Here is a 17,692-nt window from a genome sequence, read left to right on the forward strand (position 1 = left end):
TTATAAAATAACTATTATTATCCAGAACAAACCTCCTAGCCCAACACACAAAACCCTGTAAAGTCGAACATTCCAACCAAAAGACAACCATAAAAATCGTGCAAAACTGGAATCCTGCCACCAACACTCCTTTCATAACGAGCGATTGGGAAACAGGCTACTTATACAATCAACAGCCCAACTACAATGACACAAAAGAGAGTGACCCATCATGCTACCTACATGAACTCCTCAACGAAGGGACAGGTGATCTAGCCAATGTGGCGGGTCAGAAGAAGGAGGAGGACACTTGAAGGACATTATCACTGGTGTTCATCAAAAACGGATAAGGCCCATCTTTCCCTACTGCTAGGGGGGTATCCCGGCCTATATATATAACGCAAGGTGCTCGTCAGTTGTCCGGGAGTCCTAAATGAATGTGTCCTCATTCCAAAAATAATTTTAACTGACCCTACCACTATCTTAACTAACTTAAATTATACTAAGAGAATGTCTCCCCTCTCCTAATTGCCTTTTATGGCAATGTCTCTTCTTGTCCATAGTTCTCTTCAGCAAGATATCTTCAAATCGTCTCATGCACCTTCTGGACAAGATCATGCAACTCTTTTACAATGTACTTGGGTGTTGTCTCCCCTTTTGGGACAGTTGTTCCACAGTCCTTTGTTTCTCTCTTACTTATACTTTGAACCACTCTTATATGCCTTTTCTGACTGTTGTAGCCTCGGCCTTCTTAGGTTGGTTATCCTATGTAATGACTTGACCTGCCCCATCTCCTGGGGTTCTTCAGTTGATTAGTTCTCCTGTTATATGGTTCACTTAATTTCACTTACCATTCATTTTTGTATTTTTTGTATTTATTAAGTTTATATAGTGCTTTACGCCAAAGCGCTTAAACATCTCTCTCTGGTTTCCTCCACTTTTTTTCTTAACCCATAAGGTGCTTTCCCCTTTCCCCAGAGTGTTTGTGTCCAGATCTTAATACCTTCTCTTTCAGGCTTATTCATTATTATCTTAAATAACATTAACGCAGTTCCACTCTAATGGCTTTATATTTAGTATCTCATCATTTTCACTGCTCCATAATGATTCCTCTGCGGCCTCTCACTACTCCAGTTCTCCCTGTAACTTCTGTATCTGCAGGGGAACGTTGTCGGGCTCGGTACTTGCTCAGGTTCTTTTCCTCTGCTCCAGATCTCGTACTTCACCTTGTTGTCTGTGTCCTGCACTCGGTCCTCTCTCAGCGTTGCGACGGGGTCAGGATGTGGGATGCAGGGCCTCTCGTTGACTCCCCCGCTGGGTGGTTTTGGCACTGTTTGACTGGTGCACAGTCCACCATGAAGTCGTCACGCCACCACCAGGATAAGGATTCTCTTCTCCCTGTTTTCTCTCCGTTTGGAAAAATGCTGGGCCTCCAGTGTTCTGCTCCAATGATTAGGACTCTGCTGAAAGTCGCGGGCTACGCAGCTCTCCTCGACTCTGCCTCGTCCAGGAATCAGCTCATCCGGGGGCTTTCCTTGCTTACATTCTTCTCTCTGTCTGTGCTTCACCTCTCCTCGGCGTGCTCTCCCTTTCCAGCCTCCTTGCCTCTGTTAAATGGATGTCTCTCCTTAAAAGACAGATCCTCTTCCTTGGACATAATAGAGTGTTTTAGTTTTGTCTTCAGCCAAGTCTCTGGATTTGATAATGTTCTTCATATCGGATAGTACTTTAATGGTGCGCCAAGGTTCACACAATTAGTCAGAATAATGCTCAATGATGGAGGACTCGGGTGCACGTCAAAACCCAGCTTTATTCAAACAACAAATCCAAGCCGGATGTCAAGACTTGATGTTCGTGTAGCCGATGAAACCTCCGTCCCCAAGTACCACTCGAGCAAACAAGAAATTACTGCCCGAGCAGTCCTTGAGGCCACAGGTGGTGATCTTCGTCAGCCGCAACCAGGAATGCCTGAGGATGCCGGAAGGTGCCCCCTATGACCACTGTAAGGTAAACACGAAGTTAGGTCAAAAACACAGAACCCCAGACTAGTATATGAATGTGTAATAAGTCTAGAATAAGGCTTACCCTTAGGAGTTGGTCGGGACTTAATAATGGTGTAAAGATGTTTGTCGGAGGCAGCCGGCAAGGGTGACGACCAGATGACAGGTTGGTAAAGCACTTAGTATGAATGAAATCACCACCTTACGTAGAAGCCAGAAAACGTAATTCAATCAGTTGAAAAGTGCGTAATCCAAGAACATAGTTCATAACAAAAGGGCAATCCAAATAGCAATCCAGGGACAGAAATGTGGTCGAATCCAGTAGAAAATAGTTCCAAATAACGGTACCGTGAAGGAAGAAGCCAAAATCAGAGTCCAAAATCAATCCGAGGTCAGTGGTAGTAATCTGAGTCCGTAGTCCGTAATGCGCCCAACAGGATCAGCTGTGAAGCGCTGAAGGACAGTCAGCGCGTCCCTTTTGAACGCTGACTAATGATCACATGACTCTCATCATCCGTCACGTGATCGAACGTGCGGAAGGAGGAGCTCTCAGGTGCCGGCAACGGAGACGTTGTAGAATGCCCGCGGCGCGTCTCCATGGCAACTGCCACCGCCGGAATGGAAACCAACGCTGAGATGGCAAGAACCGGCTTTGTTGACCTTGTCCCATTCCTTGCCGGCAGGCCTGCAGGGAAGAGTGTTTTTTGGCATGTATTTTGGTGGAGATAGTGGGAGCTGTATTTTGAGATGTGTTCATGGAACGTAGGGGCGTGACACCGGAACAGCATACAAGCATCTCGTTCTCATAGCTCTCAACATTTTTTATGGTTTCAAGCAAGTTTTCGGACGAAATTACGTCAGCAATGACGTCACAATACACTATCAATTTACAAAACCTACTGGGAAGTGGGATTGATTATTGGCTCAAACTAGATATAGGATGCGCAGGGGTTAGTTACTTGATTGGTATATGATGGCTCCACCTGGACCCATCCCACTACTGATACCATTTCTAATGCATCATTATAGGGACAGCTAATTGGTTAACATTATCTATCATAGGCGATGTGGCAAGGGGACTTCTCATTGGTTGGCATCTAGCTTACCAACCTTGGACACCTTGACAAGGCTCCATGATATGAGCGAGACCTAAGTGGGGACGAGAATTACCTGGTCTGCCATACTTCCAATTAAAGAATACTCCTAGTCATCCGAGGAGATGAGGCCGTCCCTATCCTTTTTGTGCATATCTGTTGTCTGTGTACATGCTGAGAGAGTTCTGCAAGTACCTTATCCATGTTTGGCGACTAATGAATAGCCAGATTTTTCCATATCTGGATCACGTGTTAGGGTACCATGTTTGAGAGTGGATTTACTTCTATTTATTGAGTTTTTAGTTAATTTGAACGCGTATGTTATATTCTTTGTGGCCACTTGGGACACTATCCAGTTACTTTCTAGTTTGGCTTACTGATCTCATGCACCTGGACAACAATGGTTGTTTGTGCTCTTATGAAAATTAACTTGGGAGTCTACCGCTTCTCGCCCTGGGAACCATTATCTTGTGCCTACGTTTTGTTAATCTATTACTCCCTTCCTTGTTTCCTGACCTTGGCTCTGACCGTGAGCTACTGTCTGGGTTCTGCACGAGTTTCTAGAATACATGTGTTTTAGAAAAATTCAGCATCTTGAGTTCTGAGGCCTTGCTAATTGTGGGACCTACTGCGGGCTCTGCGTTAGGAAAATGGATGTACTCCTGTCTTCCTGTTTCTGTATTGGCGACCTATAGCCAAATTAACTCATGGTTTATCCCGGACCCCCAAGCCTTGCACACCAGAAAACACCTAATAGAAGCCACTTGGAAAAAGGCACCCACCTATCGCATCTAAAGCCCTATTCAACAAAATTGCAAGAGAATATAAGCATGCAATCATAGCAGCCAAATCTGTGGCATTTAATTCCAGAATTCTGAATGCTAAGTCCCAAGAAACGTTCTAAATTCTCAAAGAGCTGGAAACCCTCTCAACCCCTACTTCCACCATCATCAATGATGAGTTGTGGTGCTCCAACATTCAGGATGCCATGCGCTCAAAAATCACCATGCTAAAGAAGAGAATTGCCCTCAAGCAGGCAAATATCAAACCTTCCAGTACCCATCACCCCTTTCCCTCTCGCATAACCATCACACCGCAACCTTTGAATTTAAAGAAATCATCGAGGTAGACACCACCCGCATTCTAAAAAGCCTAAAGCCCTCAAGATGTAAGGGTGACATTTGTCCAGCTACTATCATCAAAGACTGCGCCGAAACCCTGGTACCCTTCATCACAAGATTTGTCAATGCCTCCTTCACTTCTAGCATGGTTCCTGCTAACCTTAAAGAATCTTGGGTCCTCCCACTACTGAAGAAACCAGCACTAGATCCTGCACTTCCTAATAAACCGCCTAATCACCACAGTCCCATTCTTGCTAAAGCTATTGAACAGGGCAGCCTACATTCAAATACATGACTTCCTGAAGACCAACCACATCCTAGGTTACCGACAATCAGGTTTTAGGCCAGGACATGGCACTGAATCAGCCCACCTAAACTGAAAAACCAACTTGACCATTTTAGAGACTAGGAAAAACCGGCACTTCTCCTTCTCCTTGACCTGTCGGCTGCTTTTGACTTCCTTCACTATCGATGGAAATCTGATCCCGGTTTCTACCTCAGTTTCTACCTCAGCGAAAACACTTTGATTCCATTTGGACGCCACTCTCTCCCTCATGCGACAAGTAAACTCGATTGTCTCATCATCTGCCTACACAATCAAGTATGTCAATGCTGCCAGACAATTCCTTACACCTTCCAGCTGCCTTACCATTGCTTGAGCTGTAGTTTGGGTCAGACTAGACTATTGTAATGTCCTCTTTGCAGGTTCTTTCCAACAAATCAACAACAAAATACACATCATCTAAAACAATGCTGTGCGCTCTGCACTCAACATCTCCAAAAGAGAACACATTTTGGCAGCCAGAAGGCAAGCCCACTGGCTCCCCATTCGTAAAAGGATCATATTCAAAATGCTCTCTATCACACACAAATGCCCATCTGATACCGCACCAGTGTACCTGGCACAAAAGAGTGTAAGAGCCAATTCAATTAGACTAGCCAGGTCAATGCACGCACACTGCCTCGCAATTCCCAAATGTAATCGATTCAAGGGAGGAGGCTCTAGCTTCCCTATGCTAGCGGCCAAGCTTTGGCACGCCCTCCCATGTGCACTATGAGCGGAGGAATCATACTGGGCCTTCAGAAAAGCCCTGAAAACTTTGCTATTCTCCTAACCTGTGGACATGTATAACACCTGCCAATCCCCATGGACATGGCTTTACTTTAGGGCTTGAAAAATATTGGTTTGTCAACCGGACCTTTCTTTGACATGGAGACATAGCAGCAGAGCTTCCACTTTGGGTCAAAGTGATGACACCTTTCCGTTCTTGGAAACAAGCTGAGATAAAAAAAAAACATAAGAGCATGGGTGTTTTAATGAGAAATGGAAATCAAAGCCACCTTAGGTAGAAAGATGGGCTACAAGGGGCCTGCAACTCATTCAGCATGCAGATGTACATAACATCAGTGAGGAAAATGGTAAGGTGGTATGGGAAAGATATATGCCAAAGCCCACCCTCTAACTCCATCACAAGGACCAGAGGGGTCTCTGCAGCCCAGGAAAGTCAGCCTACCAGAGTAAACCAGCCAGACTCGAGAGCTCCCTGGTAGATGTACAGGGAGGGAGCAGCCAAGACCACCACCAACCTTTAGGCAATGCTGTAGCTTGTGTGATGTGGCCTCTGACTCTGAGGCAGATACAACCCCTACTTTTTTGGCCGATACTCTCTGTGTAGAGCCTACATATGAGTTCAGGAGAGTGCACTGTCCCACCCAACAGGATTGGATTTGGCAATACCGATGTAACTAAACTTCTTGGGGCTCTTCTGTAATTGGAACTGGCATTATTTAAATGTTTTTATTGGCATTTATATTTACAACAACCAACACATAATCCAACAACAACAACAACAAAAAGTGGTCTTCGTTTCACGATAATCAATTGGGGTCTGTTTACAGGTACTGCAGGGAAGCTCAGTGAGCAGAGTGCGGTAGGGGTCTAGTGGCGGGCAGGCCAGGTAGTTCCAGATTTGTACCTTCAGATATGTCAGTTTGCAGTTCAGACATTATGGTTACCTTTTATCAGGTATTTTATGCTCACGGGGGTTTATCATCCGATGGATGGAACATGTCCCATATCAGTGCCTTCCAGGCCTCATATGCAGGGCTTTGCACTCCGCCCGCCTTTGTCACACCATCACCCCACACAGTGGTTTCAGCACCCGACCAGTGCTCTAGTTCACCATACCATCTGGCATGTTGTGCCCCCCCAGGCTTCTTCTACGCCATTGCAATGGTCCTCTTAGCCAGTACACATGCCATGTCCATCAATTTGACTAGGTGCCTGAATTTGCTGACTCTCGGGTGGGAGCCTAGCAGGCATGTCTTCAGCATCCATTCATACCTTGTCAACCCAGCCCTCCTGCATGCTTGTTCAACCTTATGCCAAAAACACAGCACCTTCAAGCACTCCCAAAACATGTGCATCATGTCTACACCTTGGGTCTGTGGCATTACTGAATCTCGCAATCCTATTTGGCGTCATATATGTTTTGTAAAGGATGTTCAATTGGATCAATCGAAACCTGGCATTTCTGGATACTTCTCGGGGATATGCCAGTATTCTCTCCAACTCTTTTTCCATGTCCATGATAGTGGTGCCTATGTCAGCTTCCCACCCCAGCTTCAACACATTACTTCTAGGGTTCGGCCTGTCCGCAAGCTGGCCATAAAGCCTGGATACCGGCTTGCACCCATCCCCCAAGTTATGAAGCAATGTCAACATCGGTTCCGCCTCCGGTTCCTATGGCCAAGCCACCCAGACGTTCCTTGACAGCTTTCTGATCCTTTGGTACCAAAGGAACTGACCTCCAGGCAATCCTCCTTTCTCCCTTATAGTGTCAAAATCTAGGCAGGAACCTTCCACATACAGGTCTCCCCAATTATAAATGTTGTGTCTCTCCCACAATCTAATCGTAGCTAGATCTGTCCTATTCACACATAGATCCACAGTTATCGGGGGAGTAAGGGTGATCTTGTCCTAAAAGTTTCAAGACCCTGCCCCAGACCTTCCTCCCTATTTGCACAATCCTTGGTTGCTCCTTGAGGCACTGCAGTGGTATCCACAGCACCTCTTTCAGGCGCGCTGGTGCTACTAGAGTTTTAAGTAGGCTTGTCTCCAGAGTGGCCTCGTCCACTAGCCATTTGGCCACATGGCTAAGTTGTGCAGCTATATAATACCTTTCAAGGTCTGGTAGTTGGACCCCACCCGACCTATAGGGTAGCATTAGTGTAGTTAGAGAGTCTGTTCCTGGTATGCCCCACAGCAATTCTCTCAGTAGTTTTTCCAGTAACCTAAAAAAGGAAGCCGGTATATAGTAGTGTACATTTTGGAAATAATAAAGGAAACGTGGGAGAACTATCATTTTGGTTATGGCCACCCTGCCCATTACCGACAGTGGCAGCCTAGCCCAGAATTTTGTGGAATTCCGGAGCCCTTGTACAGCCACCATTGTGTTGCCCCCATGCATCTGCTCTGGGGTGTGCCAAATGTTAACCCCCAAATACCTGAACACATGCTCACACCACTCGAGCCCCACCTGCGGGAGGGCCTCCTCGCTCATTCTCGCTAGTCCTGCCCATGGGAATATGCATGACTTCTCAGTGCTAAAGTGAATTCCTGAAACCTGTGCAAAAATTCTGTAGCACTTCCATGATCACGGGGACTTTCAGGTGCGGGTCTCTTAAATAGAGTAGTACATTATCTGCATACAAGGACACAACATGATACACTCCCGCCACTCGTAGGCCCGCATCAAAGAACTGCTTCCTTATATAGATCGCTACCGGCTCCAGGCCCAGGATGTAAAGCATTGGGGATAGCGGGCAACCCTGTCGGGTGCTCCTTCGAATGTCCCATAGTGCCGAGACTGTCCTCCCTGTTTTAACTCGTGCCACTGGTGCTTCGTAGAGCAGTTTAATCCACCTTATAAAACTATCTCTCAATCCAAATTGACTCAAAGTTGCGATCAACCACTCCCAATAGATGGAGTCAAATGCTTTTATACCATCCAACGAGATCACTGCGTACTGTTCTCGTTCGTTCGCAGTCTGTGCGATAATGTGCTGGAGCCTGCGTAGGTTCCCCGCAGTGCTTCTGCCTGGCACAAACCCATTTTGATCCTCGTGGACTATGGATCCTAGGACTCTCGACAGCCATTTTCTAATATAGTCGTGAGGATTTTGATGTCACAGTTTAGCATGGCTAGCGGCCTATATGATCCGCAATCTTCCAAAGGCTTCCCAGGTTTCGGGATCAGGACCACTAGTGTCTCGGGCATATTTTTGGGTAGTATCCCTGTTTCATATGCCTCTTTGAGCGTTTCATGCAACAGTGGGACCAAACCGGGACCATAGGCTTTGTAAAACTCTGGGGGTAACCCATCGCTCCCCAGTGTCTTGTATGTGGCTAGCGATTAGATCGCCTCTTGTATGTCCTCAGCTGTTTGTTCCGCACCCAACATGTCTCGCTGTGCGGCCTCTAATGAGGGCAGCCCTATTTCCTCCAATGTGTCCTGTATGTCCCCTTGGGGCACCAGCCGGTCATGGCTGTACAGTCGGGAAAAGAAGTCTTTAAACACTTCGTTAATGGCTAATTGTGTGGTGTGTAGCGTGCCAGTGTCATCCCTGATGGCCACTATGAGGTGTTTTGGGTTTTCTCTTTTACACAGCCATGAGAACAGCCTGCCCATCTTGTCTCCCTCTGCGTGGGCCCTGGTTGCTTTGGCTATGTAGTCAAACTTAGATAATCTGGCCCATGCGCCTCGGCACTTCTCTCTCGCCTTAGCTAATTCCAATCCTGCTTCCTTGGTTTTTTGAGGGTGGGCCTCTAGGTGTTTGATCTTACTCTCATCTTTATCAAGGTCATCCCTAAGCAGTAGTCTTATGCCACCCGCTTTAGTGATCACCTCACCCCTGACCACCACTTTCAGCGTTTCCCAAATGGTATCCCAGCCCCTAACACTTCCCACATTAGCGTCTTTGTAGTCTACTATACTGTTTCTGAGCTCTTCTCTAAAAAGGCTGTCCGTGAGAGCCTCTGTTGGCATGCACCACAGCGGTATGGGGGGGGATTCTATGACCCCTTAACCTCCATTCCATAATCAGTGGTGAGTGGTCCGAGATTGTTCTGCCTAAGTAAGAAGCTGCCACCACTTGGGGTAGGCACGCTCTATCAATAAATAATCAATCCTAGTGTAAAGGTCATGTGGCGACGAGTAGTAGGAGTATTCCCTGTCTACTGGGTGCATTTCTCTCCAGACCTCCACCAGGTCTAAGTTACCAATCTCCTTGTTTAGTGCAGTCGAGGTCGGTAGCATCCCATGTGGCAGCGGGTTAGACCTATCCAGTGTGGGATCGCACACGCAATTGAAGTCTCCCCCCATATGAAAAAACAGCCCCTGTATGGGGCCAATTTCGCTCCGATTGCAGTCAGGTATGCTACAGTTCCATGGTTGGGGAGGTAGGTGTTCACTATACAAACCTCTTGTTGCTTTACGCTCCCCCTCAATATCAGATACCTCCCTTCTGCATCTACCTCCTTCATCAAAAGCCGGAATGGGACCTCAGCACTGATCCAGGTGTAGACCCCTCAAGCGTATTTTGAATAAGAGGCCCCAAACCCCTTCCCCCCACCCCCAAGGATCCGTCACCCTACTATTGCCTTCAGCAGTGAAGTGTGACTCCTGCAACAGGGCTAAAGAGACCCTCTTCCTCCTCAGGTAGGATTTGATTCTGTTCCTACGCATGTATGTTCCCATCCCCCTCACATTCCAGGTCAGTATGTTTAAATCAGCTGCCATTTTTAACTATTACAGACTTTGCATCTTCCGTCCTCCCCTGACTCCCAACAACCCCCAAAAGCTTCCTGCTGCAGCATCTTCTTTCTATTCAAGACCAGGCAACCTCCCAACAAACAAACCCAACACGGCTCACCGCACCCATACCTCACAGCTGACACACAGCTCTCCGCAAAGACCTTAGACCACTTCAACTAATAGTTAGAACACATCAGACTGCATACAACAACTGCAGCCAGCTTGTAACCCTTAACAAAAAACAAATAACTGTGCTCAGGAGCCGCTGTCCTGTCGCAGCGCTCGAGCACCCTCGCACCTTCATGGCCTATCCAGATCATCATGTGCGAGTTGTGCGGTGTTGGCAACAGGCCGGCACCAACGGTTCATGGGGTGGGTTGTTAGGGAGAATTCTCTGTTTAGGCTGAATTTCCTAACCTAGTGAGTCCCCCAGCAGCTTTGCTGGATTTTTGGGGTTTATTTTTTTCTCCTGCCAAGAGTGAGACTCTTTTTAGCCTCACTCTTGGGCATGACTTGAGTGTTTCTGTGACTTGCTATGTGCTTATGGGCTATGGGGTATTTTTTCCCCATAGGCTATAATTGGTTTTTGAATGTGTGTTACACAGCACCCTCAGTGCAGTAACACAGAGGTGTCATAGCGACCCCCAAACATAGACTCCACACCCTGGGACTGACTACTGTCTCCCTGGGTCTGTAAAGTCACCATTGACTTTACTAGTCTTAACTTAGGAACTTAACCAGTACAAACCATCATACTGTGGAAGTACTGGTAGGGGCAATTAGATTGCCCCTGGGTCTGTTGTCGAGGGGGTACTGTCCCGTCCCCCCTCACCGAGTTTCTGGCTGGTGGCAGTGGATACCACAGAAATATTCCACCGGAATATTTCCCAATGGGATTTCCCATTGATTTTAATGCACCACTTTTTGGTGCAATGTTAAAGATACCGCCGGTTTATTTATTTAATATAAATTCACCGGTTGGGATTTTTTGCCAGAACTCGCCGCCAAAATGGCGTCTAGGTTCACTTCAGTAACCCTGAACCTGAGTCGAGCCTTTGTTCCACTTTTGGCGGGCTTCTGCACAGAAGCCCTCCAAAGTGGTGCCATTCTGTCTGGGTACCACAGGGGGTGTGGGAGGGGGTTTAGGCACCCTGGACTGAGTTGCCTTGCCAACTCATGTCGCACTCTGGTGTGATTGGCCCAAGTGGTGAGCCGCCCCGCTCACCACTAAGCATGTTTGAGTGACAGCTAGGCTGTATGAATGGGGGTTTGCTGCATAAAAGCAGGTTTTTGGGACTGGTTCTTCAGAAGTCGCCACAGGACCTAAGAAGCCGAAGAGGGAGAAGCCGAGCCGACCTGCCAAGACGACACCACCGGTGGAGCCCTGCGGAACCGTCTCACCACTTTTCCCAACGACAGAGGAGATCTCCAGCCGGGAGAGTCTTTTTCCCTTGACTGGTGGGGACAACCAGTTTCTGCCTTCTTTTCGCCTCCCTGAAGCATCTCGTGGCCGCCTTGCCTGTGCCCAGCACCCCGGCAACCGGGATACCACTTTCTACCTCAACCGCGAAAGAGGGGTAACCTCCTTTTAACCGGAAAACTCCACGGCTGGTTTCTTCCCTGGTAGTGCAACGACCTTCAGCTTTCCTCCACGTGGAGATCTTCTCTTCCTCTGGACGACGCCGCGACTTGCACCCACTACCAGGAACAACTGCCCCCGCTGGAGGATCCTTTCCATTTTAAAGGTACCGTGTTCCGCCCGGCTTCCCTTGCCACCGATTGTACGGGGTAGATTTAGCCCTCGGCTCTCGAACCTGGGTAAGCCTGGGACACCCTAACTAAACTTTTCTAAACTTAGTAAAACCTTTCCTACTCACCTGTAAAGACTTGTGACATTGTGTGATCTTGGACATCTTTTCGCCTCGCTTTCCCTAGAGTGGGCCTGGCAACCGAACTTCCATGCTCCGCAATAGACTGCCTTTCTAAACTTACTGTGAATCTCTGAAAAGTGTTTTACCTTGCTGTTTTCATTACTTCTGCCTTTTCCCTCCCTTTTTAACTAACTTGTTGGAGTGCCATCTAACGTTAAGCGCTCACCTCTGTTTGGAAATAAGTGGTGTTAACTTAGACTTGTCCAACAAATAACTAGGGATGTACATATAAGTAATAGTGACTGTGTTTTGACTTACTTACCTTTTCTGTGCTAGTGTAATTTATGAGTGTGTCTTTTAAATAAATAATTATATACTTTTACACCTAGCTCTGATCAGTGTTTGCTTGTACTACTGTGCCTCTGTACCCATTATGTATGCTCTATATACTGCCTAACTCTTCTTGAGGGAAGTCTGACTGCTCAGCCACAGCTACCAGGTAAATCTGGGTGGTACAGACTGCTACCAAGTGGGTTTACTGCCAAACGCCTGTAGTCTTAAATCTTTTGCAGTGGTCCCAGAGGGAACTGCACAGGTTTCTGCCTAACATGGGTCTTTGCTCAGACAGGCGTATAACACCTTCTCCCACCTGCGTGCTTAATCCTGGTTCGTCATAGCAAACAAAACAGCAACTCCAACCACACCACTGTTACAATTACTCCTATCAGGTGTCTTTCAAGTGACTCGGTCCTCCCCTTGGTCTAGATTGTTATGTTCCATCCACATTGTAGCCGGTGCAGGTGTTTCCAGGAAGACTGGCACTCTTTATATATCACTGATCCTGGATGGGTACATCAGCATGTACTTAAGGTGTAATTTCCGTAGTCTTGTCTTAACTGGTACATGGTTAGAACTGGCATAAACTGTGAAGCCTAGAATTAGTCGAACTCCAAAGCCCTGTGCCATGGACGAGACAAGCCTGCCGAACTGTTCAGCGGACAACAGGTCCAGGCAGGAACAGAAGATAGCTGTTGCTGAAAGTCAGAACTGTGAGGAGCATATATACAGATATTCAAGTGGGTCCAGTGACTCCAGTGGGTGACGGAAGCTGTTGAGATCGAAGGTGAAGCATTTTGTCTCTCACTGGATCTACGCGTTTGCTTTCCATTCTCCTACAACTTCCCCCCCAGGCTTCTCCGTTCCAATGGCCTTTTATAGGTCTCTTATCCTTCCTCTCGATGCAACCGCAGGGTTCATTGTTCAGGTATTGCCTCTATTTGCTTGGGGGCCCTACAATTTATTTAAGTACTTGAGATTTTTAATTAGCTCACTTGCTGCAGGTCTGAAGTCTGGGTAAGTAATGGAATGTTTTTTTTTTAACATGGGGGGAGAGTTGTCCTGTTATGAGTGCAGAGTGGATTGGCATCCTCTATGTCCTCCACAATATCACAGACAAAGGACACCTTGCCCTCCTTGATCTCTCTGCAGTCTTCAACACCACCATTCTCCTCAACAACCTGTCCCACAGGATGAAACTCTAAGGTGTGGTACTAGACTGGCTCACCTCCTTTCTCCCTCAGAGCACACTGTCTTCATGCCACCCTATTAATCTGATCCCAGCACAGTCAAGTACAGGGCTCCCCAAGGATCCTCCCGGTCTCCCCCCCTCTTCAATCTATATGTAGAATCCCTTGGACAGACTCTTAAACAGAGTCAGTTTCCACCAACACGCAGACAACACACATTTACTTCCAAATATCACCCCGCTCACAACACCACACCCTTGAAAGCAGTCTCTCCACCATCATTAGCTGGGTGAACACCCACTTCCTAAAACTCAATACCTTCAAAACAGAATACATCCTCATCTGCCCTTCCCCAGTCAAAAACCAGACCTCACACCCTGGATCAAAGAACTCCCCACTGAAAACCCGCACACATCTCCCTCCACACCTGCACCTCTCAAATTCCTAGGCTACCACTTACTTTCACCTTACCTTACACACCACATAGCTGTGGTCACCAAAACATGCAACCTACAACTATGCCTCCTATGCAAGATAAAACACAAGCTTTCCCCCTCACAATTTCTGCACCTCAGTCCAACCATTAGTTCAGTCCATGCTTGACTATGCGAACACTCTCCTCACTAGACTCCCGAACAGCCCCCTCATCCCTACCACCCTGCAAGCCATACAGAATGCAGTGGCAAGACTCACCCTGCACTTACCCAAACACATCAACTAAGCTCCTTCCTACACTGGCTCCCCATAACCTCAAAACTGCTTACAAAGGACTCTGCATTATATACAAAGCCATCTATCTCAAAGCCCCTTCCTACCTACACAATAAACTGAAACCCATCACCCATACCAACACCTGACAAGCTAGCCAGCATCTTCCTATGTATTCTACTCAGCAAACTAACATGTACACAAAAACAACCATTAACCCAGTGGGCATCCCGAGTCTTGAGCACTTTACCAGTCTACATATGCACTGCACCCTCCATCACCATTTCCAAAAAGCCTAAAAATACCTTGCTCCCCATTCCTACTCCAGCCATACCACTTCACCTGTCTATCCTTTCTTCCTATCCTGCAAAATGTTGTAACGTCTGTTTCACCTCCCACCAAACCAATGTTTAAACCTTGTAAGAGACCCACTGGTAGGGCGCTGGACAGAAATTAAAATAAATAACTACCATAGCTAGATCATGCAGAGCATTCGAACTGTAACAGATTAAGACTGAAAACTGTTTATAACTTTAGAGTCCTCTGTAGTGGAGTGCCAGGAGAAATGGATCTAAACTTTTCAGGGCATGTTGCTTCCTAAAGAAATACCCCCACCTTATCTGACCATTACCCAATTACACAGGTTCCATTCCTCTCCACCCATCCTTTCCAACCACCTACTAAAATAAATAGTCATGTACTCTTCATACCTGAACACTTTCCTCGGTCAGCACATTCCGAATAAGCCTGAATGCAGATTCAGTGTTTGCCATTATATCCAGAGCAATTGAGAGTGTCTTTAGTTTCCCAGCACTGCTATTTTGACCTAAAAGGGGGAACATTCAATTTATCAGATGTTTTTTAAACAGCCAACTGCAAATGTGCATTTCCTTTCAAAGTGTTTGTAAGCAAGTTCAAATAGCAGTATACAATATTTTAAAACTTAAAATGGCTATGTTTAAATATACTGAATTGTCAAAAGCAGCAAGACAGTCACAAAAAGTAAAAACAGACTTCATAAGAGTAAATAACTTTGCATTTCTGGTGCCAGTTATACTCTAATGCTCTTGCTTACTCTGCATAACTCATTGAACTACCTCGAGCACAACTGTATGGACGGCAATGTGGCAACCAGAATGAAATCATATTAATAACTTGCTACAGTGGATGAACACTTCATACATTTTTCCAATGGTATGAAGCAGGCATCCCATTTATCTTCTCTTGTAACTTTTCAATTACGTTTAGGCAGCCACCCATTGCAAAACAAGCAGTCTGTGGAAAAGAGCTTGCCAAACAACTTTCTGCATAGCTCTGGGACCTGCCAAAAAAATCATTACTTACCTAAGTAACTGAAGTGATCCCAGTCCATAGGTGCCTTAAAGTTCACATTTAAGAACCATAAACCAGATAAAATAATATCACCTATTTACATAACACTTTGTATTGGATTTCTTCTGCTTGTATGTGCTACCATAATAGGCTTTTTGGAGGGCCAATATAATTATACTACATTTATTGACCTCAGAAGAATGAAAGGCAGAATGGATTTGAACCAGTTCCCTGTTGGTTAAACCAAGATGTCTGGCGTAAGCACTTAAATCACTGAGCTATCTTGCAGCCTGCTAGACTAGATGGCCACTCCTATGTATTTATGCTTTTTTACCTTAATCCTCATTTGTTGTCCCCAGAACCATCTCACTATTGTATGAAATGATGCAGCTGACGAGATTGAGATAATTTTGAGAGGCCAAACCTTTCCTCGAAAGCCATTACTTTATGTTTAGCCTAATAACTATTTATGGGTAAACTCACTGACAAATGATTACCACTTTTCCTCTTATCAATGATTTGGGGCACAATAACCCACTGTATTACTATAAATCACACCGCTTATTTACAAGTCGTACATAGAAATCCTACTAGTCAGTTTATTGAAATGGAGGGAATTTCATCACAATAGTAATCAATTGCAAATGGTTTTAGATGCACAGAGTGATGTAGTCTGAATAGAACGCATGTAAAAATGAACAGTAGTGCAGCATAGAGACAGTCATCTTTACTCATTTATTTACGATTTGGATAGTACTAGGTGGAAATGGTAGAAAGAGAAAAGTATGAACTCTCTGGAAACTATGATTAATATCTTCGTAGCAGTCCTTTATAATCCAACATCAACATGCGTCTGGCCTAGCACTCTTGGCCCACTTCCAAATCCAATTCAGACCACCAAACTGTTGCGTTATTTTTCACAGCAACCTCTCCTTCAATACTAAAGTGAATATTATTATCAACAATTACTTCTTCCACTCTCGTCAGCACAAAGGGATTGGCCTCATCCCTTTCTTCAGCTCTCACATAAAATTGGTTTAGTCCGTGGACTTATATTTCACTACTGCGGGTAGCACTATTTGTACCAGTGTCCTCAAACTACAAAGAGTCCAAAATAAGGCTCTTATCTCATTCTGGATTACCTTGCAGACAAAAAACTATGCCAGGACTGAAGGATTTACACTGGCTCCCACTAAAAGAAAGAGTACACAAAATCCTCCATGGCCACGCCAATAGCTACAGGCCTTTCCAACAATAGCAACCTTCCAGAAGCCAAAGATCAGCAAATCTATGCCTACTTAACATACAAGCAACCAACTAGGTACTGTGGCAGATCGACAAAAAAAACATGACTCAAGAGATGTAGTTAACCTTGGTTTTATTTATTCAGGACAGGGCTGGATTTAATATCTATATGGTATACTGTATCACTCACAAAAGAAGAGTCTACGTGCACAGTGTCCGGAAGAGGTAAAATACAATATGCCAGTGTTGTTCCTGTACTTCAGGTTCTGTAATATTTTCAATGTCTCTGATTTATAGCACCCACCATGCTTATTACCTCTACGCAACTAAACTAGAAAGAACTAGTACAAAATCCTATAGGATCTAGAAGTTTCCCTAAAACAGAATAGAGATACCATTCCAAGGTTTGGTCTATACAGAGTCAGGATGGGATAAATAATATAGTGGTCATATAGTGAGGGTATATGGGCCATGCCTGATCTCTAAAGAATAACAGTCTGAGTGATATAGGCATCCAGCTACTTCCTGGCTTACATTTTCCACGTCAAAGCCCAGAGTCACTTCTTTGACCTTCTCATAGCCCCCGAGATATAGCACCAGCATCATCTTTGCCACAGGTCCTCTACACATGGCTATGATGCATGCTTGCTATTTGTAATCTAAACCTGAAAGATGGTGTATGGTTCACTGCTTCCTGATCAAGGTTTATAGTGCCCCAAGTTAGTTCAGGTTGGGTCAGGGCATCCTTTGCTGGTTAACTGCCTGGACCTTTTGTGCTTGCCCTCCCACTCAGTTGCTCCATTTAGAAATAAGGGATATAGGGCCACATTACGAGTTAGCCCAGGAATCGGCAGTAATTCTGCTGCTGCGGATTTACTGTTACTGCTGTGTCATGTAGCAGAATTACTGCTGTATTCCAACATGGCGGGCGCGTGCACAAGGCATTGGCGATAACATTAATTCCTCCCAGCAGAATTACCTCAAAAATGCATCAATGTGG

At 45.8% G+C, this 17,692-nt stretch overlaps 1 protein-coding gene across 1 annotated transcript in view; it reads right to left on the reverse strand.

Annotated features, from left to right (window-relative positions):
* EDRF1 (erythroid differentiation regulatory factor 1) overlaps nucleotides 1-17,692 on the reverse strand; it is a 1,702,580-nt gene that overhangs the window by 212,225 nt on the left and 1,472,663 nt on the right. Inside the window, exon 22 of the mRNA XM_069611509.1 lies at nucleotides 14,826-14,941. Coding sequence (XP_069467610.1) covers nucleotides 14,826-14,941 — 116 coding nt within the window. The remainder of the gene's footprint in view (nucleotides 1-14,825; nucleotides 14,942-17,692) is intronic.

This window comes from Ambystoma mexicanum, chromosome 8 (genome assembly GCF_040938575.1).
Source record: "Ambystoma mexicanum isolate Mex_15411 chromosome 8, UKY_AmexF1_1, whole genome shotgun sequence".
Lineage (NCBI taxonomy): Eukaryota > Metazoa > Chordata > Amphibia > Caudata > Ambystomatidae > Ambystoma > Ambystoma mexicanum.